Genomic DNA, 27183 nt, shown 5'->3' with positions numbered 1-27183 from the left:
CCCTGCTATATCTACCAGGGCGATTTCCCCCATTTCTTTCTCCCTTACTACCTCATGAAGTATTGTCTTAAATGCATCAATACTAATCGCCTCAACCTCTCCCTGAGGGAGTAGGCTCCAACACCCCCTCAGGAGCAAGCTCGACCTGGATAACTTTCATCGAGCTTTTGTTAAGCCATTGCTAACACCTCCATACTGTGGCTCCGCATCAAGATTGTGTTCGCTCCTGCGAAGGCTGGGGATGTGACATCATCTGAGAAACCGGGGCAGTATTTGTTCCGTCATGTTGAATGAGGTGAAATCTGCTTCGGTGTGAACTGAGAATGGCTTTAAAGTATTGGTCTCGGGCTGGGTATCCAAGAGTCCATCGAACTTCTGCACCTGAAGCCTCGCCAACATGTGACTGGTCTGGAGGTGCCTGAGACTGCAGATGCAGCTCGTGTCACTGGTCTCTGTGTACGTCTCTGTCTGAGTTTATAAGGTCGGTTGAAATGGGCAGAACGGTGAGAGTCTCCAGGAGAGAGTCAATATTTGCAGGGATCTTGCAGAGAACAGTTTGGAATTTGTTGCATTTAACTGTGGCTTTACATTGATTCTCTCCCTCCCTCACACTCGCTGAGATTCTCGCGCGCGTGCGCGCACACACACACACACACACACACACACACACACACACACACACACACACTCAGATGCAGACGCGCACTCAGACACAGGCACACACACTCCATTGTTTTTGCAGATCGTTTCTTCTATATTTTGAAATGATTAAACTGCTTAAAAATCTAACCCTTCCGAGAAGCACTCGCACGTTGTCAGCACTGCTTAATGGAGAGAGAATCACCCACTTGTGCAGGGTGGGTAACCACAGGGACTGACTGAAGGATCTCAGCAGAAGTGGAGGGGAATTGAGAATTATCTTCTGCAGTGAGTTGCTGTGATCTGGGACGTGCTGCCTGAAAGAAACACTCACCAGGGAATTAGTAAATGATTAAAGCAAAAACGTGCAAGATTGTGCTGAATGAGCAGGGGAGTCTGATTAAGTGGAGAGACTTTCCAAAGAGATACCACAGGTGTGATGGACTGAATGGCTTCATTCCCTGGCATACCATTCCTTGGTTCCATGAATGTGTATTTTCCATTGCAAAAAAAAAAGATACTGGAGGAACTCAGCAGGTCAGGCAGCATCTGTGGAGGGAAATGGGCAGTCAATGCTTTGAGTCGTCATCCTTCAGCTGGGTTCGATAGATGAAAGGTCTCAACCCGAAACGTCGACTGTCCATTTCCCTCTACAGATGCTGCCTGACCTGCTGAGTTCCACCAGTGTTTTGTGTGTTGCTCCAGATTCCAGCATCTGCAGTGTCCTGTGTCTCCGTGTAATTCCCATTGTGAGGAAGCAACTTTGCCTCTGGTGTGTTCTGCTCTGAGAGTGATGAAGCTTTTGTGATTGTCCAAGTGTATAAATGGGAAGGGTGGGGTGAGAAACTTCATGTCTGTGGACACTTGTGGGTAGAGAGAGGGGCGGGGAGGCTGTATTTGGGGAGGATTGAAATTGTCCCTGCATTAGTTTGCAGATTTTACGCCAGAGCTCTAATGGGCGACATAGGCTGAATCTCCCAAGGCATTTGAGCAAGAGGTGACAAAATAACTCTGCATTAAACCGGAAAGGGTGCAAAAATATTTACAAAGATATTACCGGGACTGTAGGGTTTGAGCTGTAAGAAGAGTCTGGGACTTTTTTCCCTGGAGTGTAAGAGGCTGAGGGGTGACCGTACAGAGGTTTATAAAATTGAGGGGCACAGGTAAGGTGGATGGTCACACTTTTTTCCCCAGGGTAGGGGAGTCTAAAACTAGAGGGAATCAGTTTAAGGTGAGAGGGGAAAGTTTTAAAGGGGACCTGAGGGGCAAGTTTTTCACACAGGGTGGTGGGTACAATTACAACGTTTAAAAGACGGTTGGACGGGCACATGGATTGGAAAGGTTCATAGGGATATGGGCCCAACGCAGGCAAATGGGACTAGCTCAGGTGGGTAGCTTGGTCAGCATGGATGTGTTAGACCGAAGGGCCTGTCTCTAGTGTAGCAGTTAGCGTAACGCTATTGCAGTGCCAGCGACCCAGGTTCAATTCTGGCTGCTGTCTGTAAGGAGTTTGTACGTTCTCCCTGTGTCTGCGTGGGTGCTCCAGTCTCCTCCCACCTTCCAAAGACGTACGGGTTAGGAAGTTGTGGGCATGCTATGTTGGTGCCGGAATCGTGGCGACACTTGTGGGCTGCCCCCAGAACACTCCACGCAAAAGATGCATTTCACTGTGTGTTTCGATGTACATGTGACTAGTAAAGGTATCTCATCTTATCTTATGACTCTAACACCCTGTGTAACAGGATGCCCCAACCAGTCAGCACTGGGACAGTTGAGAGTCAACACACTGAAGATCAGTGCTATGCTGAAGCTTTTTGTATTTACCGGCTTTCAGCCTCGCTGATCCATTCCTACACTACTCTTTGCCCCGGTTCATCTGATGACGACACAGGAGGGGATCATTGCTTTAAAGAAAAGTTTGTTACTCATTTTTCTTTCAGAGAATTGGGAGTCTTTGAAACTCTCTTCCTCAAAGGGCAGTGGAAGCAGAGTTTTGATCTTTAAGGCAGATGTAGGTAGATTCTTCACAACGAGGGGTTGAAAGGTTACTGGGGTGGACAGGAATGTGGAGCTGAGGTTACAATCAGATCACACGAGATCTTATTAAGTGATGGAGCAGTCTCCTGCTCCTAATTGCTACGTTCATATAATTGGCCTTGGCATGGTCGGGATGCGGAGCGGTAGTTTGCACTGAAAGCTTTCTCTGTTTAGCTTGTGGCTGGCAATCCGCAAATTGAAACCACGTGACAGACTAATGAACATCACCAGTTTCCTTGTCCTGATTTACCAGGTTAACATCTCTCACCCTGTGCATGACCGCTACATGCAGGTAGTCTATTTTCACGATGCTTGATTGGCCAGGACACTGGGAGAACGTTCCTGCCATTCATTGAGTTGCATTCGCATAAAGAGCAGATGGAACCCAAGCTTAACTGCTCACTTGTTGGGGAGCACCCCTGATAGTGCAGCACTCCTTCAGGTCCGGCAGAGAGTTGTGGACACAGCCCAGTCCATCACACAAACCAGCCTCCCCTCCATGGACTCTGTCTACACTTCCTGCTGCCTCGGTAAAGCAGCCAACATAATCGAGGACCCTTCCCACCCCGGACATTCTCTGTCCTCCCCCTGCCCCCCCTCCCATCAGGCAGAATATACCAAAGCTCAAGAACATGTACTAACAGGCTCAAGGACAGCTTCTATCCCACTGTTATCAGACTCTTGTACAGACCTCTCACACATTAAAAGATGAACTCTTGAGCTCTCAATCTACCTCGTCGTGGCCCTTGTACCTTATTGTCTGCCTGCACTGCACTTTCTCTGTAACTGTAATGTGAAATTCTGCATTCTGTCATTTGCCTTCCATTTGTACTATTTTGATGTACTTGTGTATGGAATAATCTGTCTGGATGGCTCGCAAAACAAAAGCTTTTCACTGTACAGTATCTCAGTACATTGACAATAAAATCGTATCTAAGGAAGGATGTGCTAGCCCTGGAGAGGGTCCAGAGGAGGTTCACAAGAATGATCCCAGGGTGAAAGGTTGAGCGTTTGATGTCTCTGGGCCTGTACTCGATGGGAGTTCAGAAGGATGAGAGGGGGTTATCATTGAAACCTACCGGATACTGAAAGGCCTGGACAGAGTGGACGTGGAGAGGATGTTTCCATTAGTGGGAGAGTCCAGGATCCGAGGGCACAGCCTCAGAATAAAGAGATGTCCCTTTAGAACAGAGATGAGGAGGAATTTCTTCAGCCAGAGGGTGGTGAATCTGTGGAATTCATTGCCACGGACGGCTGTGGAGGCCAAGTCATTGGGTGTATTTAAGGCAGAGGTTGATAGGTTCTTGATTGGTAAGGGGGTTAAGTGTTATGGGGAGAAGGCAGGAGAATGGGGTTGAGAGGAAAAAAATCAGCCATGATTGAATGGCAGAGCAGACTTGATGGGCCGAATGGCCTAATTTTGCTCCTATATCTTATACCAAACCAATACCAGTCAGTGCTTTGGAATGGCATTTGAACCCACAGCTTCTGAATTGGAGACGAGGGTGCCACACACCAAGACACAACTGGCCCTTGAAGAGAAAAGCAATGACCTCCCCTCCTGTGTCGTCATTAGATGAACTGGGGCAAGAGAGAGCTGTGTAGGAATGGATCAGTGAGGCTGAAAGCCTATAAGTGCAAAGAGATGCAACGCACACCAAATGCTAGAGGAACTCAGCAGGTCAGGCAGCATCTATGAAGGGAAACAGTCGACATTTCTTGGGTCCTGATGAAGGGTCTCAACCCGAAACGTCGACGGTTCATTTCCCTCCATAGATGCTGCCTGACCTGCTGAGTTCCTCCAGCATTTTGTATGTCAGATACAATCACTATGTTTTAGAGGCATTTTGACAGACACTTAAATAGACAAGTCAGAGAAGGATACAGAACTGATACAGGCAACTGAGATTAGTGTAGATGGGCAAAGAGTTAGCATGAACGTGGTGGCCCGAAGGGCCTTTATCTGTGCTGTATGAGTCTACAAACAGTTTCCAGAACAAGCCAGAACAGCAGTGTTTCAAAATTCATCACTGGGTGGCTAAGAAATTGGTAAAGAAAGGGACAATAAAGTATAAGCCAGAAGAAACACAAAAATTGCCTGTCAGAGTTTCTGTGTAAAAGTAGAAGACTGACAAAGGCAAATGTGGACTTCTTGCCTACAGATGGTAGAGTTTATAGGGGTGATTAAGGAAATGGCAAAGAATGCTGTCTACGTAGAACAGTACAGCGCAGGAACAGGCCCTTCAGCCCACAATGTTGTACTGAACTAATTAAACTAGTAATTTAACGCCTAACTAGACTAATTCCTTGTGCCTGCACAATGTCCAGTGTCCCCAGCAGTGCATTCCAGGCACCCACCGCTCTGTGTGTTTGTGTAAAACAAAAATTGCCCCTCATATCTCCTTTGGACTTGCCCCCTCTCACCTTAAGTGCATGTCCTGTTGTATTAGACATTACGCTCTCTCCAGCTCGCGCGCGCTCTCTCTCTCTCTCACCATGTACCTGTCCAAGCGTCTTTTAAATGTAGTTAGAACGTAGAACATAGAACACTACAGCACAGTACAGGTCCTTCGGCCCACAATGTTGTGCCGACATTTTATCCTGCTCTAAGATCTATCTAACCCTTCCCTCCCACATAGCCCCCCATTTCTCTATCATTCGTGTGGCTATCTAAGAGTCTCTTAAATGTCCCTAATGTATCTGCCCCCACAACCTCTACCAGCAGTGCATTCCATGCACCCACCACTCTCTGTGTAAAGAAAAAACTTACATCCCCTGACATCCCCCTTATACCTTCCTCCAATCACCTTAAAATTATGCCCCTTCGTGTTAGCCATTTTCACCCTGGGAAAGAGTCTTTGACTGTCCACTGGATCTATGCCTCTTATCATCTTGTACACCTCTATCAAGTCACCTCTCATCCACCTTCTCTCCAAAGAGAAAAGCCCCAGCTCACTCAACCTATCCTCATAAGACATGCTCTCCAGTTAATGTACCTGCCTCAACCACTTCCTCTGGCAGCTCATTTCCTATACTGACAACGTCTATGTGGAAAAAGTTGCATCTCAGGTTCCTATTAAATCTTTCCCCTCTCATCTTAAATCTATGTCCTCTAGTTTGTGATTCCCCAACCCTTGGGGGAGAAAGACTGTGTGCATTCATCTGTCTATGCCCCACCCACCCCCCCCCCCCCCCCCCCCCCCCCCCCCCCCGTAAGATCACTGCTCGGTCTCCTACGCTCCAAGGGGTAAAGTCCTAGCCTGCCCAACCTCTCGCCCTTGAGTCCCAACAACATCCTCGTAAATCTCCTCTGCACTCTTTCCAGCTTAATGGCATCTTTCCTATAGCAGGGTGACCAAAACCGAGCGCAGTATTCCAAATGCAACGTGGGGTCGATGGGCCCAGTGGCCTTCTGTTGTGCTCTATAGCTCCCTAGTTTTGGCCGCTGTGTTACATTCAGCATCACAGCATTGAATGTTTGGGAGAGGTGGGAATGGAATGTCAAGAGTGTGTGTTGTCCAGGCACAGGGCCGGTCAATGCTGCCAGTCAGGTTTCATCACTGCCCAGTGTCTCGGTTATGAAGGTCAAAGTTTGGGCATCAGGGGATTAATGATAAGACCTTGATGCCCCTGGCCTGTCGTCCACAAGACAGGCTCTGTCAGCTTTGACGTGGGATACATTGTGAACAACCTCAGTGCTGAACGTCTCAGAATCTGATCAGGACGCTGCCTCGAGGTACAATTTCGTGCACAATACTGGCACCCAGTGGTCTGGTTCAGTAAATGCAGATCTCCCAGATATTGTGCCTCCTCTCTCTGCAGCTTTCCCTCTGATTCCCTCTGTCTCTTACCCCCCCCCCCCCCCCCCCCCCACCCCCCGTCTTTAAATTCAATCTTCCAAAGTGTATCACTTCACACTTTTCCAGGTTGAAGGTCCCATACCTCAGTTTTCAGTGACCGGTCTCTGTTCATGAATCCACGATTCGCATTCACGGCTCTCCCACCAGTGAAAACGTCCCAACAACTCCCCTGACGTGCCCCCTTCAGATCTAATCGACATAAGTGTTGCACAGCATCGAAACAGGCCCTTCAGCCCATTGTGTCTCTGCTGACCACCATGCCTGTCTATACTAATCCCACTTGCCTGCATTAATTCTAACTGCTCAATCAGGTATTGGTTATTGGTTTATTCTCCTCACTTGTACTGAGGTACAGTGAAAAACTTGTCTTGCAAACTGTACACATCAGTTCATTGCACAGTGCACTGAGGTAGTACAGGGTACAAACAATAACAGAATACAGAGTAGAGTGTCACAGCTACAGGAAGTGCAGTGCAGGTAGACAATAAGGTGCAAGGTCCATAACAAGGTAGATTGTGAGGTCAAGAGTCCATCTCATCGTATAAGGGAATCATTCAATAGTCTTATCACTGTGGGATAGAAGCTGTCCTTGATCCTGGTGGTACGTGCCCTCAGTCTCCTGTATCTCCTGCCTGATGGGAGAGGAGAGAAGAGAGAATATCCGGGGTGGGTGGGGTCTTTGATTATGTTGGCTGCTTCACCAAGGCAGCGAGAGGTATAGACAGAGTCCATGGAAGGGAGGCAGGTTTCTGTGATGTGCTGAGCTGTGTCTGCAACTCTCTGCAGTTTCTTGCAGTCTCAGGCAGAGCAGTTGCCGTACCAAGCTGTGATGCACCCAGATAGGACGCTTTCTATGGTGCATCGATAAAAGTTGGTGAGTGTCAAAGGGCACATGCCAAATTTCTTTAGCGTCCTGAGGAAGAAGAGGCACTGGTGAGCTTTCTTGTCAGTGGTGTCTACATGGTTGGACCAGGACAGGCTATTGGTGATGTTCACTCCTAGGACCTTGAAGCGCTCAGCCCTCTCGACCTCAGCACCATTGATGAAGACAGGTGTATGTGCACCACCCCCTTCCTTAAGTCAATGACCAGCTCTTTTGTTTTGCTGACATTGAGGGAAAAGTTGTCATGACCATGTCACTAAGCTCTCTATCTCCTACCTGTACTTCAACTCATTGTTATTTGAGATACGGTCTACTACAGTGGTATCATCTGCAAGTTTGTAGATGGAGTTAGAGCAGAATCTGGCCACGCAGTCATGAGTATATAGGGAGTAGAGTAGAGCTGAGGACGCAGCCTCGTGGGGCAGCTGTGCTGAGAATACCTGCCCAGATACCTCTTACTGTTGTTCCTGTTCCTGCCTCTTCCAGCAGCTCATTCCAGATACCAACTACTCTCCCTCTTAGAGGGATATGGACCTAACGCAGGCAAATGGGACCAGCTCAGGTAGACAACTTGGTTGGACAAGTTGGGCTGAAAGGTCTGTTTCTGTGCTGCAGGTCTCCATGACTCTGTGTTGGAGGGTCACTGACAAATCCACTGAGGATTTGGGAAGAAAGTCGGTGTTGAAGAAGCAGGGAAAAACGAGGAGCTTACGACCATAGGCAGTGGCTGAGGGGTGTGGTGGAACCTGTTACATACATCGTGGGACATGGGATTAGAGGGAGTTGGTGATGGCGTTGTAGGAGGCTTGGATTGGCGAGAACCTTGCACCTTGAATGGGGCAGGCACGATAGTGTAGCGGTCACTGTAACATTATTACAGTGCCAGAGACCCGGGTTCGATTCCCACCGCTGTCTGTAAGGAGTTTGTACATTCTCCCGTGTCTGCGTGGGTTTCCTCCGGGTGCTCCGGTTTCCTCCCACATTCCAAAGGCGTACGGGTTAGCAAGTTGTGGGCATGCTATGTTGGCGCCGGAAGTATGGCGACACTTGCGGGCTGTCCCCAGAACACTCTACACGAAAGATGCATTTCACAGTGTGTTTCGATGTATGTGTGACTAATAAAGATCTTATCTTATCTAACATGAGTCAGCTGGGCTGAATGGCCTGCCTGTGCTGTAAATTTTATGTGCGAATGATGGCACACTTGAGAGGTTGACAACAGCTCAGATGCACCAACAGTGACTTCACAGCCCAGCTGATAGAAAGACAGCTTCGTGGTCTGTGGGTGTTGGTCCCAGCAGGTGCTGTGTGTGCGCGGAGGGTGGACCTGACAGACGGTGCAGTACCGTGTTCCTGCTGGGAGCCATCCACCCATCTGGGAAAATCCGTGCAGAGAGCAAGTCATAGCCAACAGGCGCCTGACCACCCGGCACCAGGGTTAAATCCGCGCACGGCTAATTGCTCAACATCGGTTACAGGTACAGGCAGAGAAATGGCAGATGGAGCTTAATCCAGGCGAGTGTGAGGTGTTGTGCTTTGGGAGGTCAAATGTAAAGGGATAGGACACAGTTGATGGCAGGGACGCTGAGGGGCATTGATATACAGAGGGATCTTGGGGTCCAAGTTCATAGCTCCCTGAAAGTGGCCACACAAGTAGATAGGGTGGTAAAGAAGGCGTAGGCAAGCTTGCCTTCATCGCTAGTGCTATAGAGTATAAGAGTCAGGAAGTCACGTTGCAGTTGTACAATACTTTGGTCAGGCTGCACTTGGAGTATTGGGTGCAGTTCTGGTCGCCCATTACAGGAAGGATGTGGAGGCTTTGGAGAGGGTGCAGAAGAGGTTCACCAGGATGCTGCCTGGATTAGAGGGCATGAGCTATAAGGAGAAGTTGGACAAACTTGGGTTGTTCTCTCTGGAGCAGCAGAGGCTGAGGGGAGACCTGATAGAAGTTTCTAAGATTATGAGAGAAATAGATAGGGTGAATAGTCAGTCCTTTTTCACCAGGGAGAAATATCAAATATGAGAAGGCATGGCTTAAGGTGGGAGGGGGAGACGCTGGAGGGAGAGAAGCAGGAACACAAAGGGCCAGCAGGGCTTTGGATAAGTAAAGGAGGCTGATAATGGGAACCATTAGGGGAGAGGCGTATGGCAGGTGCAACCAGATGGGGGAGGGAATCTGGTGGTTGAAGTCATAGAGCACTACAGCAGAGAAACAGGCCGTTCAGCCCATCCAGTCCATGCTGACCTGATCTTCTGCCTAGTCCCATCTACCTGCACCCGGACCATATCCAAACCCATCCACGAACCTATCCAAACCTCTCTTAAATGTTACAATTGAACCCGCATCCACCACTTCCGCTGGCAGCTCGTTCCACACTCGCACCACCCTCTGAGTGAAGAAGTTCCCCCTCAGATTCCCCTTAAATATTTCACCTTTCACCCTAAACCTATGACCTCTAGTTCTGGTCTCACCCAACCTGAGGGGAAAAAGCCTGCATGCATTCACCCTATCTATACCCCTCATAATGTTGTATACCTCCATAAGATCTCCTCTCATTCTCCTGCGCTCCAGGGAATAAAGTCCTAACTTATTCAACCTCTCCCTATAACTCAGGTCCTCAAGTCCCAGCAACATCCGTGTAAGTTTCCTCTGCATTCTTTCAAGCTTATTGATATCTTTGCTGTAGGTAGGTGACCAGAACTGCACACAATACTCCAAATTCAGCCTCACCAACGTCTTGATTTATGAAGACCCAAGTGGCAAAAGCTCTCTTTATGACCCACACTCCTTATGAAGTGTAAAAGAGCGAGACAGGCACCGTGGATTCTCGAGAACAGTACAGATGGAGGCAGAGTCTTTTTGTCACTGACATCGAAGTGTAAATCCTTGAGGGTGCAAAGATTAATACGTAGAAGAGTGCAGCACAGGAACAGGCCCTTCAGCCCACCATGTCTGTGTCAAGTATGATGCCAAATTAAACAATCCCTTTTGTCTGTGCAGGATCCATATCACTCCATTCCCTGCACATTCATGGGCCTATCTAAGAGCCTCTCAAACCCCTCTATAGTATCTGCCTCCACCACCACCCCTGGCAGCACATTCCAGGCACCCACCACCCTCTGTACAAAAAACTTGCCCTGCTCATCCCCTTTAAAGTTTCCCCCTCAGCGTCCCTTCCACGCCCCAGTTCCATTTGCCTTGCTTCCTTCTGTTTTCACCTATCACCCACCTCCCTCTCCCCTGCCTCGCATCTGCCCATCATGGGTGATTGGTGGGCAACCTAGCAGCCCCTGTCTACATACCGGCCATCTCCCCTCTCCACTCTCAGTCCCGATGCAGCGCTTCGACCCGAAACATCGACCATTCCTCTCCTCTCCTTCCCCCCCCCACCCCCACAGATGCTGCCTGATCCGCTGAGTTCCTCCAGCAGATTTTTATTTACTCTCTTTCAACCTCTCCCTCTGCTTCGCTGTGTTTGTCAAACCCTTTCACCCCCACCTCCCCCTCGTGGCTCTCCAAATCTCTCGTATTCATCTACCGTGTGTGTGTACACGTGCAGATGTAATAGATAAACAAATTTGGGTTGCCAACCAACTAAAATAATTAAACACTATTAACCTCAGGATGAAAATGTTTAATCTTGGCTTTAATTGCATATTTAATCAATGTAATTACTGCCTCCTTTATGTGTTTTATTCCTGAAATCCAAAAAATCCCAACATTGAACGCAGGCAGCTTGTTCCGATGTTGGCTCGCTTACTGTGGTACAATTCTTTTAACCAAAGAATTCCCTTTCTAACTCGGTAATAAACCTGTAATAACAACAATTCCTCCCCATGTTACATGGAACAGTCCAGCACAGGAACAGGCCCTTCAGCCCACAGTGTTATGCCGAAAATAATTAAAATTGTAATTATACTAATCCCTTCTGCCCACACAATGTCCGTATCCCTCCACTCTCTGCACATTCATGTGCTTATCTAAGAGCCACTTAAACACCTCTATCGTATCTGCCTCCACCACCACCCCTGGCAGCACATTCCAGGCACCCACCACTCCCTGTGTAAGAAGAAGTTGCCCTGCGCATCTCCTTTGAACTTACCCCCTTTCACCTTAAATGCATGCCCTCTAATATTAGACATTTCGACCCTGGGGAAAATATACTGGCTGTCTACTCTATCTATGCCTCTCATAATCTTTATCAGGTCTCCCCTCAGCCTCTGCTACTCCAGAGAAAACAACCCAAGTTTGGCCGACCTCTCCTTATAACTCATACTCTCTAATCCAGGCAGCATCCTGGTGAACCTCTTCTGCACCCTCTCCAAAGCCTCCACATCCTTCCTGTAATGGGGCGACCAGAACTGAATGCAATACTCCAAATGTGGCCTAACCAGAGTTTTATAAAGCTGCAACACAACTTCCTGACTCTTGAACTCAGTGCCTCGACTAATGAAAGCAGCATGCCGTACACCTTCTCCGTCACCCTATCGAGGTATAGATCATTCCATACAGATCATTTCATCACATCAGTACATTGAGGTAGTACAAGGGAAACAATGACAGAATGCAGAATAAAGTGTTACAGTTACAGAAAAAGTGCCGTGCAGGCAGACAATAAGGTGCAAGGTCATAAGATATCTTTATTAGTCACATTGAAACACACAGTAAAATACATCTTTTGGGTGGAGTGTTCTGGGGGCAGCCCGCAAGTGTCACCACGTTTCCGCCAACATAGCATGCCCACAACTTCCTAACCCGTACGTCTTTGGGATGTGGGAGGAAACCGGAGCACCCGGAGCACCACATTTGATAAAGTGCCGCACAAGAGATTGGTGGGTAAAATTAGGGCTCGTGGAATTGGGGGGGCGGGTATTAACATGGATAGAAAACTGGTTGGCGGATAGGAAACAAAGGGTAGGGGTGAATGGATGTTTCTCAGAATGGCAGGCTGTGACTAGTGGGGTGCCTCAGGGCTCGGTGCTGGGAGCGCAGCTGTTTACGATCTATGTTGATGATTTAGATGAAGGCATTGTGAATAACATTAGCAAGTTTGCTGATGATACAAAGTTGGGTGGCAGTGCGACATGTGTAGAGGAAGTTAGGAGAATTCAAGGTGATTTGGATAGGTTGGGTAAGTGGGCAGATACTTGGCAGATGAAGTTTAATGTGGATAAGTGTGAGGTTCTCCACTTTGGGAGCAGGAACAGGAAGGTGGATTATTATCTGAATGGTGTGGAGTTAGGTAAGGGGGAAATACAAAGGGACCTAGGAGTCCTTGTTCATCAGTCACTGAAGTGAATGAGCAAGTGCAGTGGACAGTGATGAAGGCTAATGGAATGTTGGCCTGTATTACAAGAGGAATTGAGTACAAAAGCAAAGAGATTCTTTTGCATTTGTTCAGGGCCCTGGTGAGACCACTCCTGGAGTATTGTGTACAGTTTTGGTCTCCAGGGTTAAGGAAGGATATCCTGGCTATAGAGGGCGTGCCGCGTAGGTTTACGAGGTTAATTCCAGGGATGTCGGGACTGTCTTATGCTGAGAGGTTGGAGAGACTGGGATTGTACATGCTGGAATTGAGAAGATTGAGAGGGGATCTGATTGAAACATACAGGATTATTAAGGGATTGGACAAGATAGAGACAGGAAATATGTTCCAGATGTTGGGGAAGTCCAGGACCAGGGGGCATGATTTAAGAATAAGGGCTAGGCCATTTAGGACAGAGGTGAGGAAAAACTTCTTCTCCCAGAGGGTTGTGAATTTGTGGAATGCACTGCTTCAGAGGGCAGTGGAGGCCAATTCTCTGGGCACTTTCAAGAGGGAGCTAGATAGGTTTCTCATAGATAGGGGAATCAAGGGATATGGGGACAAGGCAGGAACAGGATATTGATTGTTGAGGATCAGCCATGATCTCAAAATGGCAGTGCAGACTCGAAGGGCTGAATGGTCTACTTCTGCTCCTATTGTCTATTGAAACCCACGCAGACACGGGGAGAACATACAAACTCCTTACAGACAGTGGCGGGAATTGAACCCGCGTCGCTGGTGCTGTAATAGCGTTACACGGACTGCTACACTACCGTGCCTGCCCAACACTACCATACATGCCCTTAGAATTAACAAGGTAGATTGTGAGGTCAAGAATCCATCTTATCGTACTGGGAAACCATTCAGTAGTCTTATAACAGCGGGATAGAAGCTGTCCTCAAGCCTGGTGGTACGTGCTTTCAAGCTTTTGTATCTTCTGCCTGATGGGGGGGGGGGGGGGGGCTGTGAGGCAGAGGCAGGTGGATGATGGATGGAAGCAGACAGACAAAAAAGCAGATGGAGTCAGATGTGGGGAGGGTGAAGGGGAGGCAGGTAAGAGGAGACGCTGCTCATCTATACTAGTCCCACTTACCAACATTTGGTCTGTCCCCTTCTCTGCCTTGGTGATTCAAGGGCTCGCCCAGAGGCTTCATAAATAGAAGAGTCTCTGCCTCTGACATCCTCTCCTGCAGTGTGCAACCTGCCCTCGATCTGTCCTCCATTACAACAGGGTTTACACTTCGAACAGTTCTCGCAACACCCTGAGAGCGGCGTCACAGGTAGGCAGGGCGGTGAAGAAGGCGTTTGGCACGCTGGCCTTCATCAGGGCACTAAGTATAGGAGTTGGGAAGTTGTGTTGCAGTTATATAAGACGATGGTGAGGTTGCACTTGAAGTATTGTGTGCAGTTTTGGTCACCCTGTTGTAGGAAAGATGTAATTAAACTAGAAAGAGTGCAGGAAAGATTTACCATGATGTTGCCTGGACTTGGGGGCCTGAGTTAACAGAGAGGTTGTGTAAACTAGGACTTTATTCCCTGGAACCTAGGAGATTGAGGGGTGACCTGATAGAGGTGTATAAGATCATGAGGGGCATAGACAGGGTGAAAGCACACAGTCTTTTTCCCAGGGAGGGGGTGCTAAAAACAAGAGGGCAGAGGTTTAAGATCAGAGGCGAGAGATTTAAAAGGGACATCAGGGGCAGCTTCTTCACACAAAGGGTGGTGCGTATTTGGAACGAGCTGCCAGAAATAGTGGTTGAGGCGGGCACATTAGCAACGTTTAAAAGCCATCTAGATAAGTCCATGGATAGGAGAGGTTCAGAGGGCTGTGGGCCAAACGCAGACAGATGGGACTCGCTCACTGGGCAACGCAGTCGGCATGGACGAGGGGCCGAAGGGCCTGTTTCCGTGCTGTATGACTCTGTGAACCTTTGGAATGCCCTGACGCTGTGAAAGTTTGTGCAGAAGTGCAAGTCTTTCCTTTGTAGCATGCTCCCATCTGAACATTCAGGGTCAAAAATAGCTCATGGATAAATAGTTGGATATATACCAGCTCCTCTCTTTCTTGATCGCGGGACTCTCCCTGACTCCCACATGGTGCAATTGCAATCAATAATATTCTGGCGTTCGTGGGGAGACTGGGTAACACGGGGAGCAGAGCAGCAGTGAGTTAGGGACCCCACCACCTTCTAAATGAAAACATTTTTCTTCTTCTTGCCGTCTAATCCTTCGCAATTACTTCTGGGCCTTTTTCTGTGCTGGGTGAGTCAATGAAGCTGTAATTGGTTTATTGGTAATCGTTTTATTATTGGTACACTGGAAAAGTTGTCTTGCATACCGTTCGTACAGATCAATTCATGACACAGTGCATTGACGTAGTACAGGGTAAAACAATAACAGAATACAGAGTAAAGTGTCACAGTTACAGAGAAAGTGCAGTGCAGGCAGACAATAAGGTACAAGGTCATGGTGAGGCAGATTGTGAGGTCAGGAGTCCATCTTATCGTACTGGGGAACCGTTCAATAGTCTTATAACAGCGGGATAAAAGCTGTTCTTGAGCCTGGTGGTACGTGCTTTCAGGCTTTTGTATCTTCTGCCCGATGGGAGGGGGGAGAAGAGAGAATGACCCGGGTGGGTGGGGTCTTTGATTATGTTGGCTGCTTCACCGAGACAGCGAGAGGTAAAGACAAAGAGTCTGTGGAGGAGAGGCTGGTTTCCGTGATGCGCTGGGCTGTGTCCACAACTCTCTGCAATTTCTTGCAGTCTCAGGCAGAGCAGTTGCCATAACAAGCCGAATTTGAATTTTGAAACCAATCTACCAAGTCACCTATAACACCGGGATGGAAGCTGTTCTCGAGCCTGTTTTGCGCTGTGATTTGGAAGGGAATCACAAGACTCGATATTCCAAGCTGAAAGTGTTTCTCCTGTACTCCCCAGGTTCTAAAGCAGCGGCCGAGTATTCCAACGGGATGTACGATATCGCCTCCCCCATCCCACCCACCTACCTGAGGTCCCTGCAGATCCTGCAGCTGGTGGAGGACTTGCGTTTGGGTCTGGAGATGTTGGGGAGCGAACGTGAGAGAGAGGAAGTTCGGAGCCAGATCCCTTCGGCCACACTGCAGACGGTGGCTAACTGGCTGGATCATTTCTCTGTAAGTAACGGTGTGAAGACACAAACACTGCTTAAAGTGGGTGCCGGATGGTTGTCGCGCGTAGTGGCGCAGCGGGTAGAGCCGCTGCCTCACGGCTCCAGAGACCCAGGTTCAATCCCGACCTCGGGTGCTGTCTGTGTGGAGTTTGCACAGACTGTGTGGGTTTCCCCTGGGTGCTCTGGTTTCCTCCCACATCCCAAAGGTGTGCGGGTTGATAGGTTAATAGGTGGTTAATCAATAGGTTAATTGTGTGGGTCGGTGGGTTAATTGGTGACTGTGTGTTGGTGGGGGGGGGTAGAATCTGGAGGGAGTTGATGGGAATGTGTGGGAATAAAGAAATGGGATTAGTGTTAAGTGGTCAGCACGGAAATGGAGTCATGGAGTCATACAGCAGGGAAACAGGCCCTTCGGCCCAACTGGTCCATGCTGACCAAGATGCCCATCTAAGCTAGTCCCATTTGCCTGCATTTAGCCCATTTCCCCTAAACCTTTCCTATCCATGAACCTGTTCAAGTGTCTTTTAAATATTGTTGATGTACCTGCCACAGCCATTTCCTCTGACAGCTCGTTCCTTATACGGATCACCTGTGGGTGAGAAAGTCCACCTCAGGTTCCTATTAAATCTCTCCCCTCTCACCTTAAACCTATGCCCTCTGTATTAGGAAGTTGTGGGCATGCTATGTTGGTGCCAGAAGCGCGGTGACACTTGCGGGCTGCCCCCAGAACACTGCGCGAAAGATGCATTTCACTGTGTGTTTCGATGTACATGTGACTAATGAAGATATCTTATCATAAAACTTTGTCAAAGTCAAAGGTTCTACTAATCATGAAGGTGAGGTATGTAAAGAAGTTAAAAGGAGATGTGTGGGGCAAGTATTTCACACAGAGAGTGGTGGGTGCCTGGAATGCACTGCCAGCGGTGGGGGTGGAGGCAGATACGATAGAGGTGCTTAAAAGGCTCTTAGGCACGTGAATGTGCAGAGAACAGAGGGATATGGACATTGCAGGCAGAAGGGATTAGTTTAGTTTGGCATTTAATTACTGTAGCTGTGACACTTTCCTTTGTACTGTTACTGTTTTTACCTGTACTACATCAAAGCACTCTGTACTACCTCAGTGAACAGTATCTGCACTGTGTAATGAATTGATCTGTACGATCAGTATGCAAGACAAGTTTTTCACTGTAGCTCAGTACAAGTGACCATAATAAGCCAATACCAATTACTGGCTAGGTTAGTTCAGCACAACATTGTGGATCGAAGGGCCTGTTCCTGTGTGTACTGTTCTGTGTTCTGAAAATCTTTAGGTGGGGGTGTTCCATGACTCAGGGCTGGGGCTGAGACCCATGCTGGTGAGGGGGTAATTAAACTGGGTGATGGGTGAAAGACCAGCCTCAGAGCCATGCAGCCATCTGTGGGGGTTGTACGGCAATAGCTGAGGCCTTGAAGCTGGAATCTGGGTCATTGCTTAACCAGGAACAGGTCCGCGAGCAGAGTGAGCTGTTGACCCTGCTGATGGAGTTTTATTTGAGCTTAATGTGGATTTTCGGATCACTGGAATAAGTCCAACCTTTGGTCTGATAATTCATTGTTCTTCGAGAGGTTTTATAAATGTGGCCTTTGAAATGTCTATGTATGCTTTAGTCAATCCATGTTATACAACTCTTGTTTTTCTCCATAATTTCTCTCTTAACATGAGAGTTACACTGTGCAGGGCTGGCACTCTGGAACAGGACTGAAACTATCTGGGCTACCATCTTTTACAAGCCGTGTTAAACTGAGGAAGCTGAGCCCCAGCATGTCTCCAGAGGGAAAAAAAAATCTTTGACTGACAATAGAATCAGATTCTGATTTATTATCACTGACTTATATGACATTAAAGTTTGTTCTGCGGCAGCAGTACAGTGCAAAGACATAAAAATACTCTAAATTATGAAAATAAATAGTGCAAGATAAATGAATAACGAGGTAGTGTTCATGGGCTCATGGACTGTTCAGAAATCTGATGGCGGAGGGGAAGAAGCTATTCCTGAATCATTGAGTGTGGGTCTTCAGGCTCCTGTACCTCCTCCCCGATGGTAGTAATGACAAGAGGGCATGTCCCGGATGGTCAGGGTCCTTAGTGATGGATGCCCACTCTGGTTTCCTCCCACATTCCAAAAAGACGTACGGGTCAGGAGCTGTAGACATGCTATGTTGGCGCTGGAAGAGTGGCAACACTTGCGGGCTGCCCCCAGAACATTCTTGGTAATGCAAAAAGATGCATTTCACTGTGTGTTTCACTGTGCACGTGTTTAATAAATATTTAATATCTAAATATCTTCCTGAGGCACCACCTCTTGAAGATGTCCTTGACGGTGGGGAGGGTTGTGCCCGTGATGGAGCTGGCTGAGTCTACAACCCTCTGCAGCCTCTTGCGATCCTGCGCATTGGAGCCTCCATACCAGGCGGTGATGCAACCAGTCAGAATGCTCCCCACCGTACATCTGTAGAAATTTGCAAGAGTCTTTGGTGACGTACCAAATCTCCTCAAACTCTTGACGTCTTTGGACGTTTCCAAAGACAATTGCCCCACCCCAAAATAATATGACACAGAAATAGGCCATTCAGCCCATTGTGTTCATACTGGCTCCCGTTGGAGAAATCCCATCAGTCCCATAACCCCTCATTTCTCTGGACCCCTGTAACTTTATTCCTTATCACGTTCCCACCAGCTCCCCTTTGATTTTGTTTGCATTTACCTCCATTATCCGGAACTTACTTGGCCAATCTTTGGGACGTGGGAGGAAACCGGAGCACCCGGGGGGAAACCCACGCGGTCACGGGGAGAACGTGCAAACTCCACGCAGACAGTGCCCAAGGTCAGGATTGAACCTGGATCGCTGGAGCGGTGAGGCAGCTGTTTTACCAGCTGCGCCGCTGTGTTGTCCGTACCCAATGCACCACGTCGAGAGAAGAGCGAGCCAGTTCTTGCTGGTTCCTGGAGTCAACGTTTAACGTTTATCATATTAGAAAAGAGGGTCACCATCACATTGCTGTTAGTGGGAGCTTGCTGTGTACAGATCAGGTGAATGTTCCTGCATTACAACAGTGACTGGATTTAAATATGGAGTATAATCATCGATTCAAAGAGAGGTGCAGCACTGAAACAGGCCCTTTGGCCCATTGAGTCTATGCTGACCATCAACCACACATTTACACTAATCCTAACCCCATTTCTTTTTATCTTTCCCACATTTCCATCAGCTCCCCCCAGATCCTAACACTCACCTCCACAGCACTTACATGGCCAATTAGTTTCCCAACCCACGCATATTTGGGCTGTGGGAGGAAACCGGAGCACCTGGGGGAAGGTCACAGGGAGAACAGGCAAACGCCACACAGACAGCACCGGAGGTCGGGATTAAACCTGGGTCTCGCGCTGTGAGGCTGCCCTGTACTACTTTGGCTGTAAGGTGCTTTGAGATGTTCTGAAGTTGTGAAGGGTGCTACAGAAATGCAAGTTTGTTTAAAATGTGGAATGATGTCAGTCTCTCAGAAATGTCCCTCAACACATCGAAAGCAAAAATCTCAAATCTTTAAAATCTTCTTTTGGTTTACTTCGAGAACTTTCATTTCTCATTGTGTAAGCATTTGATGATGGGATATTGACTGCCCACTTAAGCAAGGAATCAACTACTCTGGTAACAGAGCCTGCTGATTTGATGCTTGGTATGGGCAGGGTTGTTACAGGATGGATGTGCCAAGTGACCAATGACGGGGGTGTGTAGGGGTGGGACATTTCAGCTGAGAGGTCAAGGTCAAAGTCAAGTTTATTGTCAGATGCACAAGTCCATGTGTGCACAGGTGCAATGAAAAACTTACTTTCAGCAGCATCACAGGCACAGAGCATCAGATAAGCAGCATTCACAAGAAGAACATAAACTAAACAATTTTTATGAGAAAGAACACAATTCGAACAAAACCAAAGTCCATTTTAATGCAAAGGAAGCTATAAGGGGGATGTCAGGGTAAGTTTTTTACACAGAGTGGTGGGTGTGTGGAACACACTGCCGGCAGAGGTTGTGGGGGCAGATATATTAGAGATATTTAAGAGACTCTTAGGTAGCCACATGAATGATAGAGAAATGGAGGGCTACGTGGGAGGGAAGGGTTAGATAGATCTTAGAGCAGGATAAAATGTCAGCACAACATTGTGGGCCAAAGGTCTGTTATCTTCTATGTTCTAAAGTGGTCATAGTGTTGCGAAACTGTAGTGATTAGGGTTGTGCTGGTTGGTTCAAGAACCAAATGGTTGAAGGGAAGTAGCTGTTCTTGAACTGAGTGGTGTGGGACTTCAGGCTTCTGTACCTCCTGCCCGATGGTAGCTGTGAGAAGGTGGCACGGCCCGGATGGTGGGGGATCTTTGATGATAGATGTTGCCTTCTTGAGGCAGCACCTCCTGTAGATACTCCCGATGCTGGGGAGGGATGTGCCCGTGATGTATTGGGCAGAGTCCACTACTCTCTGCAGCTTCTTAATTCCCACACATTCGAATTGCCATACCAGACCGTGATGCAACCCGTCAGGATACTTTCAACAGTACATCAGGAAAAGTCCACCAGAGTTTTCAACCTTGACAATGACCTGGTTTCCCCTCCAATGCATATAACAGGGTTAACTGCACTTACCAAATGCAAGGCCAAGTTCTGGCTGGTTCTAAAGCTCCCAGTTTATTTTGTGTGTCATTTCTATCATACTTCTGTTTACGCATCAGCTCACCTGGGATCCAATTACAACTGATGATCCCTCATTTAGGAAAGAGAACATCTCGAGTCATGACCTTCTTTTGACTTCAGTTGCTTTGCAGCGTGCGCTTATTGTCAGCGGGGCATTAATATCGGATATTGTGCACGTCCTTGAGCTTCATGGGAAGCTGTGTGTTTGTCAGGACGGGGAGACTCAGGAATGAAACCGATCCCAAATGTGTGAGCTGCATCAGTCTCGTGACGGAGAACGGGTGGCTTGTGGGGGAGGGGCAGGAAGAACCTATGGGGCCCTGACAGGGTGGACATGGTGAGGGTGTGTCCTCTTTTGGATGAATCGGTTTAAATTAAGGGGGCACACATTTAAGGTTGAAGAAGTGAATATTTTTGTCTGAAGATTGTGAATCTTTGGAATTTTCTTCCTCAAGGAGCAGTGCAAGCAGATCCTGAGGGCAGGAACGGCAGTGTAGTGGTTAGTGTAATGCTATTACAGCGCCAGCGACCCGGGTTCAATTCCCGCCACTGTCTGTAAGGAGTTTGTACATTCTCCCCGTGTCTATGTGGGTTTCCTCCGGGTGCTCCGGTTTCCTCCCACATTCCAAAGACGTACAGGTTAGGAAGTTGTGGGCGTGCTATGTTGGCACCAGAAGCATGGCTACACTTGCAGGCTGCCCCCAGAACACTCTACGCAAAAGATGCATTTCACTGTGTGTTTCGATGTACATGCGAGTAATAAAGAAATCCTATCTTAATCTTATTTTTAGCAGAGATAGACTCCTGATAAGCAAAGGGTGAAAGGTGATTAAGGACAGGCGAAAATGATGGTCATAGTTGGTAAATTGGTTTATTATTGTCACATGTACCGAGGTACAGTGAAAAACTTTGTTTTGCATGCCATCCATACTGATCATTTCACCACACCAGTGCATTGAGGTAGTACAAGGGAAAACGATAACAGAAGACAGAGTAGTTGTTGACGGGGTTTATTCTGGCTGGAGGTCTGTGACTAGTGATGTTCGTCAGGGATCCATACTGGGACCTCTGCTGTTTGTGATATAAATGACCTAGATGAAAGTGTAGATGTGTGGGTTAGTATGTTCGCAGATGATACAAAGATTGGTGGTGTTGTGGATAGTGTAGAAGATTGCCAACGGATACAGCAGGATATAGATCAGCTGCAGATATGGGCAGAGAAATAGCAAATGGAGATTAACCCAGCCAAATGTGAAGTGTGGCACCTTGGGAGATCAAATGTAAAGAGAGAGTACACTGTTGATAAGCAGAGGGATCTTGGGGTCCAAGTCCATAGCTCCCTGAAAGTGACTGTACAGGTTGATAGGGTGGTAAAGAAAGCGCATGGCATGCTTGCCTTTATTAGTCAGGGCACTGAGTTCAAGAGTCAGGAAGTTATGTTGCAGCTTTATAAAACTCTGGTTAGGCCACATCTGGAGTGTTGCATTCAATTCTGGTCGCCCCATTACAGGAAGGATGTAGAGGGTGCAGAAGAGGTTCACCAAGATGCTGCCTGGATTAGAGGACACGTGCTAGGAGGAGAGGTCGGACAAACTTGGTTGTTTTCTCTGGAGAGGCGGAGGCTGAGGGGAGACCTGATAGGTTTATAAAATTATAAGAGACATAGATAGGTTAAGACAGAATCTTTTTTCCCCAGGGTAGAAGTGTCAAATACCAGAGGGCATGCATTTAAGGTGAGAGGGGGTAAGTTCAAAGGAGATGTGCAGGGCAAGTTTTTTTTTACAGAGTGGTGGGTGCCTGGAATGCGCTGCCAGGGGTGGTGGAGGCAGATACGATAGGGGCGTTCAAGAGGCTCTTAGACACATGAATGTACAGGAAATGGAAGAATATGGACATTGTGTAGGCTGAAGGGATTAGTTTAGTTGGGCACCTAATTACTAATTTAATTAGCTCAGCACAACATTATGGGCTGAAGGGCCTGTTCCTGTGTTGTACTGTTCTATATTCCACAATGCAGAATATAATGTTACAGTTACAGAGAAAGTATTGGTATCGGTTTATTATTGTCACTTGGACCGAGGTACAGTGAAAAACTTGTCTTGCATACTGATCGTACAGGTCAATTCATTACACAGTGCAGTTACATGGGGTTAGTACAGAGTCCAGTGAGGTAGTACAGGTGAAAACAATAACAGTACAGAGTGAAGTGTCACAGCTACAGAGAAGGTGCAGTGCAATAAGGTACAAGGTCACAACAAGGTAGATCGTGAGGTCAGGGTCCATCTCATTGTATGCAGTGCAGGTAAACAATAAGGTGCAAGGGCCACAATGAGGGAAACTGTGAGATCAAGAGTTCATCTTTGTCATTACAAGAGCTCCATTCAAGAGTCTTTTAACAGCGGGATAGAAGCTGTCCTTGAGCCTGCTGGTATGTGTATTTCAAGCTTTTGTATCTTTTGCCCGATGGGAGGGGGGAGAAGAGAGAATGTCCAGGGTGGGAGGGGTCTTTGACTATGTTGGCTGCCTTCCCGAGGCAGCGAGGTGTAGACAAGAGTCCATGGAGGGGAGTCTGGTTTCTGTGATGTGCTGGGCTGTGTCCATAACTCTGCAATTTATTACGGTCTTGAGCAGAGCAGTTGCCTTTCCAAGCCGTGATGCATCCAGATAGGATGCTTTCTGTGGTGCATCTATAAAAATTGGTGAGGGTCAAAGGGGATGTGCTGAATTTCCTTGGCATTCTGAAGAAGCAGAGGTGCTGGCACACTTTCTTGGCCATAGTGTCTGCGTGGTTGGACCAGATAAGCTGCTGGCGATGTTTACACCTTGGAACTTGAAGCTCTCAACCATTTCCACCTCAACACCATTGATACAGACAGGGTGTGTACTCTGCCCTGCTTCCTGAAGTCAATGACCAGCTCTTTTGTTTTCCTGACATTGAGGGAAAGGTTGTTGTCATGACACCATATCACTAAGCTCTCTAACTCCTTCCTGTACTCCGACTCATCGCTATTTGAGATACGGCCCACTACAGTGGTACCATCTGCAAGCTTGTAGATGGAGTTAGAGCAGAAGCTGGCCACACAGTCATGAGTGTATAGGGAGTAGAGTAGAGGGCTGAGGACGCAGCCTCGTGGGGCACCAGTGTTGAGAATAATCGTGCCAGAGGTATTGGTATTGGAATTGGTTTATTATTGTCACTTATGCCGAGGTACAATGGAAAAACTTGTCTTGCAAACCGATCGTACATGTCAATTCATTGCGCAGTGCATTGAGGTAGTACAGGTAAAAACAATAACAGAATACAGAGTAAAGTGTCACAGCTACAGGGAAGTGCATTGCAGGTAGACAATAAGGTGCAAGGTCAAACAAGGTAGATTGTGAGGTCAAGAATCTCATCGTATAAGGGAACTGTTCAATGGCCTTATCACCGTGGGATAGAAGCTTTCCTTGAGCCTGGCTGTAGGTGCCCTCAGGCTCCTGTATCTTCTGCCTGATGGGAGAGGAGAGAAGAGAGAATGACCCGGGTGGGTGGGGTCTTTGATTATGTCGGCTGCTTCACCGAGGCAGCGAGAAGTGTAGACAAGTCCATGGAGGGGAGGCTGCTTTCCGTGATGTGATGGGCTGTGTCGGCAACTCTCTGCAGTTTCTTGTGGTCCTGGGCAGAGCAGTTGCCGTACCAAGCCATGATACATCCAGATAGGATGCTTTCTATGGTGCATCAATAAAAGTTGGTGAGTGTCAAAGGGGACATGCCAAATTTCCTTTAGCCTCTGAGGTGTTGCTGCCTGTCCTTGCTGATTGCAGTCTGTTGGTCAGGAAGTCAAAGATCGAGTTGCAGAGGGCAGGTCTGAGTCCTAGGTCTAGGAGTGTGAAGATGAGTTTATTTGGAGTTATGGCATTTAAGGCAGAGCTGTAGTCTGACGTAGAGTTATACAGCATTGAAATAGGCTCCTCGGCTCAACTCGTACATGCTGACCAAGATGCCTTTCCAACCAACCCGACCTGCTTGATTTTGGCCCAGGTGCCTCTAAATCTTTGTTCTCGCTCTCTCTCTCTTGCTATCTCTCGTGCTCTCCCCCCCTCTCTCTCTCCCCCCGTCTCTCTCCCCCCGTCTCTCTCCCCCCCTCTCTCTCCCCCCCTCTCTCCCCCTCTCTCTCCCCCCTCTCTCTCCCCCCTCTCTCTCCCCCCTCTCTCTCCCCCCCTCTCTCTCCCCCCCCTCTCTCTCCCCCCCTCTCTCTCCCCCCCTCTCTCTCCCCCCCTCTCTCTCCCCCCCTCTCTCTCCCCCCCTCTCTCTCCCCCCCTCTCTCTCCCCCCCTCTCTCTCCCCCCCTCTCTCTCCCCCCCTCTCTCCTCCCCCCCCTCTCTCTCCCCCCCCTCTCTCTCCCCCCCCTCTCTCTCCCCCCCTCTCTCTCCCCCCCTCTCTCTCCCCCCCTCTCTCTCCCCCCCCTCTCTCTCCCCCCCTCTCTCGCCCCCCCTCTCTCTCGCCCCCCCTCTCTCTCGCCCCCCCTCTCTCTCGCCCCCCCTCTCTCTCGCCCCCCCCTCTCTCTCGCCCCCCCCTCTCTCTCGCCCCCCCTCTCTCTCGCCCCCCCTCTCTCTCTCGCCCCCCCTCTCTCTCTCGCCCCCCCCTCTCTCTCTCGCCCCCCCCTCTCTCTCTCGCCCCCCCCTCTCTCTCTCGCCCCCCCTCTCTCTCTCGCCCCCCCTCTCTCTCTCGCCCCCCCTCTCTCTCTCGCCCCCCCTCTCTCTCTCGCCCCCCCCCTCTCTCTCTCGCCCCCACTCTCTCCCCCGCCCCCACTCTCTCCCCCGCCCCCACTCTCTCCCCCGCCCCCACTCTCTCCCCCGCCCCCACTCTCTCCCTCGCACTTGTGCTCTCTCACTCTACACTAAATGAGCCTATACCGAATGCCAGCAAAAAAACAAACTGCTGGAGGTACTCAGCTGGTTAGGCAGCATCTGTAAAGGGAAATGGACAACCAGTATTTGGATCCAGATGAAGGGTCTCGACCCGAAACACTTACTGTCCATTTCGCTCCACAGAGGCTACCTGACTGCTGAGTTCCTCCAACAGCTTGTTTGTTGCTCCAGATTCCAATATCTGCAGTCTCCTGTGTCTCCACTACACTGAATATCACCATTTTCTTAAATGAAATGCCTTTAACATACAGACAAGTGGATTGCCACAGAAGTGACTTGCACAAACTTAAACTTCATTCATTACCCCAAGGATGGAAGTCACTGGTTTGTAAAAGCCCTGCAACAGAAGACAAAAGTTTAATTACACCATTAAAAAACTATTTTATAAGGGAGACACTGATTTTAAAATGTATGCAATTCTCTTACACAGCGCAAACAGATTTATTTGTTGAACTTTACAGCTCAACGTTCTGTTCCTTCTGGAATCTGCAACCTCTGGCAAATCCCACTCCCTCTTCCCTAACCCACTCCCTCCCCCTCCCCATACTGACTCCCTCATCCTCCCAGGAGGAAGGGTCTGTGTGTTTGATCACAGCCCAGGCCCACTGCAGTCTGTTGGCCTGGGCCATCAGTGGGTTACAAGTGTGGGCAGGGCCAAACTCACTTGACCTCCCCCACTGATCCCACCATCCGATGCCCCTTGTACGTTTTCTCCCCACACAAGCAGTTTCTTTTCAAACACACAGATCTCAGTCACGCTCCACTGTTTGGACTTGTTCACGCACATTTGGTTTGTGCGCAAGAGCTCGCTGAATTGTGAAGGGATGCAGATCATGTGTGAATAACGAGGCGTCTGGAGCCCATAACCAAGGGCATTAAAGGATTTGGAACAAAATTGGAATAGTGTCATATCTAATTGGTTAATTGTCCTTTGTAAATTGCCCCAAATGTGAGTGGGTGACAGTAGAATTAGGGATGATTATGGGCACGTGAGAGAGAAGAGACTACATGGAAATAAATGGGGGAATGGTCATCCAGGCCATGCCATCTTCTTACAGCTCCCATCGGGCAGGAGGTACAGAAGCCTGAAGTCCCACACCACCAGGTTCAGGAACAGCTACTTCCCTTCAACCATTCGGTTCTTGAACCAACCGGCACAACCCTAATCACTACAGTTTAGCAACACTCTGACCACTTTGATCACTTTGCACTAAAATGGACCTTTTTTTTGTTCTAATTGTGTTCTTTCTTGTAAAACTTGTATATAATTTATGTTAATTTATGTTTTTCTTGTGAATGCTGCTTATCTGATGCTGTGTGCCTGTGATGCTGCTGCAAGTAAGTTTTTCATTGCACCTGTGCAGACATGGACTTGTGCATGTGACAATAAACTCAACTTTGACTTTGATGGGATTGTTTAGAGAACTGATGTAAATTTGATGGACTGAGTGACTGAAAGAAAACTTTTTTTTAGCTTTAATGCTCAATGTTTGGCTCCTTCCAGAGTCTGCAACCTGGTTAGGCCACATCTGGAGTACTGCATTCAATTCTGGTTGCCCCATTGTAGGAAGGATGTGGAGGCTTTGGAGAGGGTGCAGAAGAGGGTCACCAGGATGCTGCCTGGATTAGAGGACGTGCTATAAGGAGAGGTTGGACGAACTAGGGTTGTTTTCTCTGG

General features: G+C 48.3%; 1 protein-coding gene across 9 annotated transcripts in view; it reads left to right on the top strand.

Annotated features, from left to right (window-relative positions):
- The window catches only part of LOC127577915 (liprin-beta-2-like), a 285732-nt gene that overhangs the window by 106746 nt on the left and 151803 nt on the right, over nt 1-27183 (top strand). For all 9 annotated transcript variants that reach the window (XM_052029589.1, XM_052029588.1, XM_052029584.1 and 6 more), the window contains exon 3: nt 15664-15878. In XM_052029589.1, coding sequence (XP_051885549.1) covers nt 15664-15878 — 215 coding nt within the window. The remainder of the gene's footprint in view (nt 1-15663; nt 15879-27183) is intronic.

The sequence above is a fragment of the Pristis pectinata genome, chromosome 14, assembly GCF_009764475.1.
Source record: "Pristis pectinata isolate sPriPec2 chromosome 14, sPriPec2.1.pri, whole genome shotgun sequence".
NCBI classification, from domain to species: domain Eukaryota; kingdom Metazoa; phylum Chordata; class Chondrichthyes; order Rhinopristiformes; family Pristidae; genus Pristis; species Pristis pectinata.
Note: the sequence above shows the minus strand (reverse complement) of the source record. Positions and strands in the feature narration are given on the sequence as shown.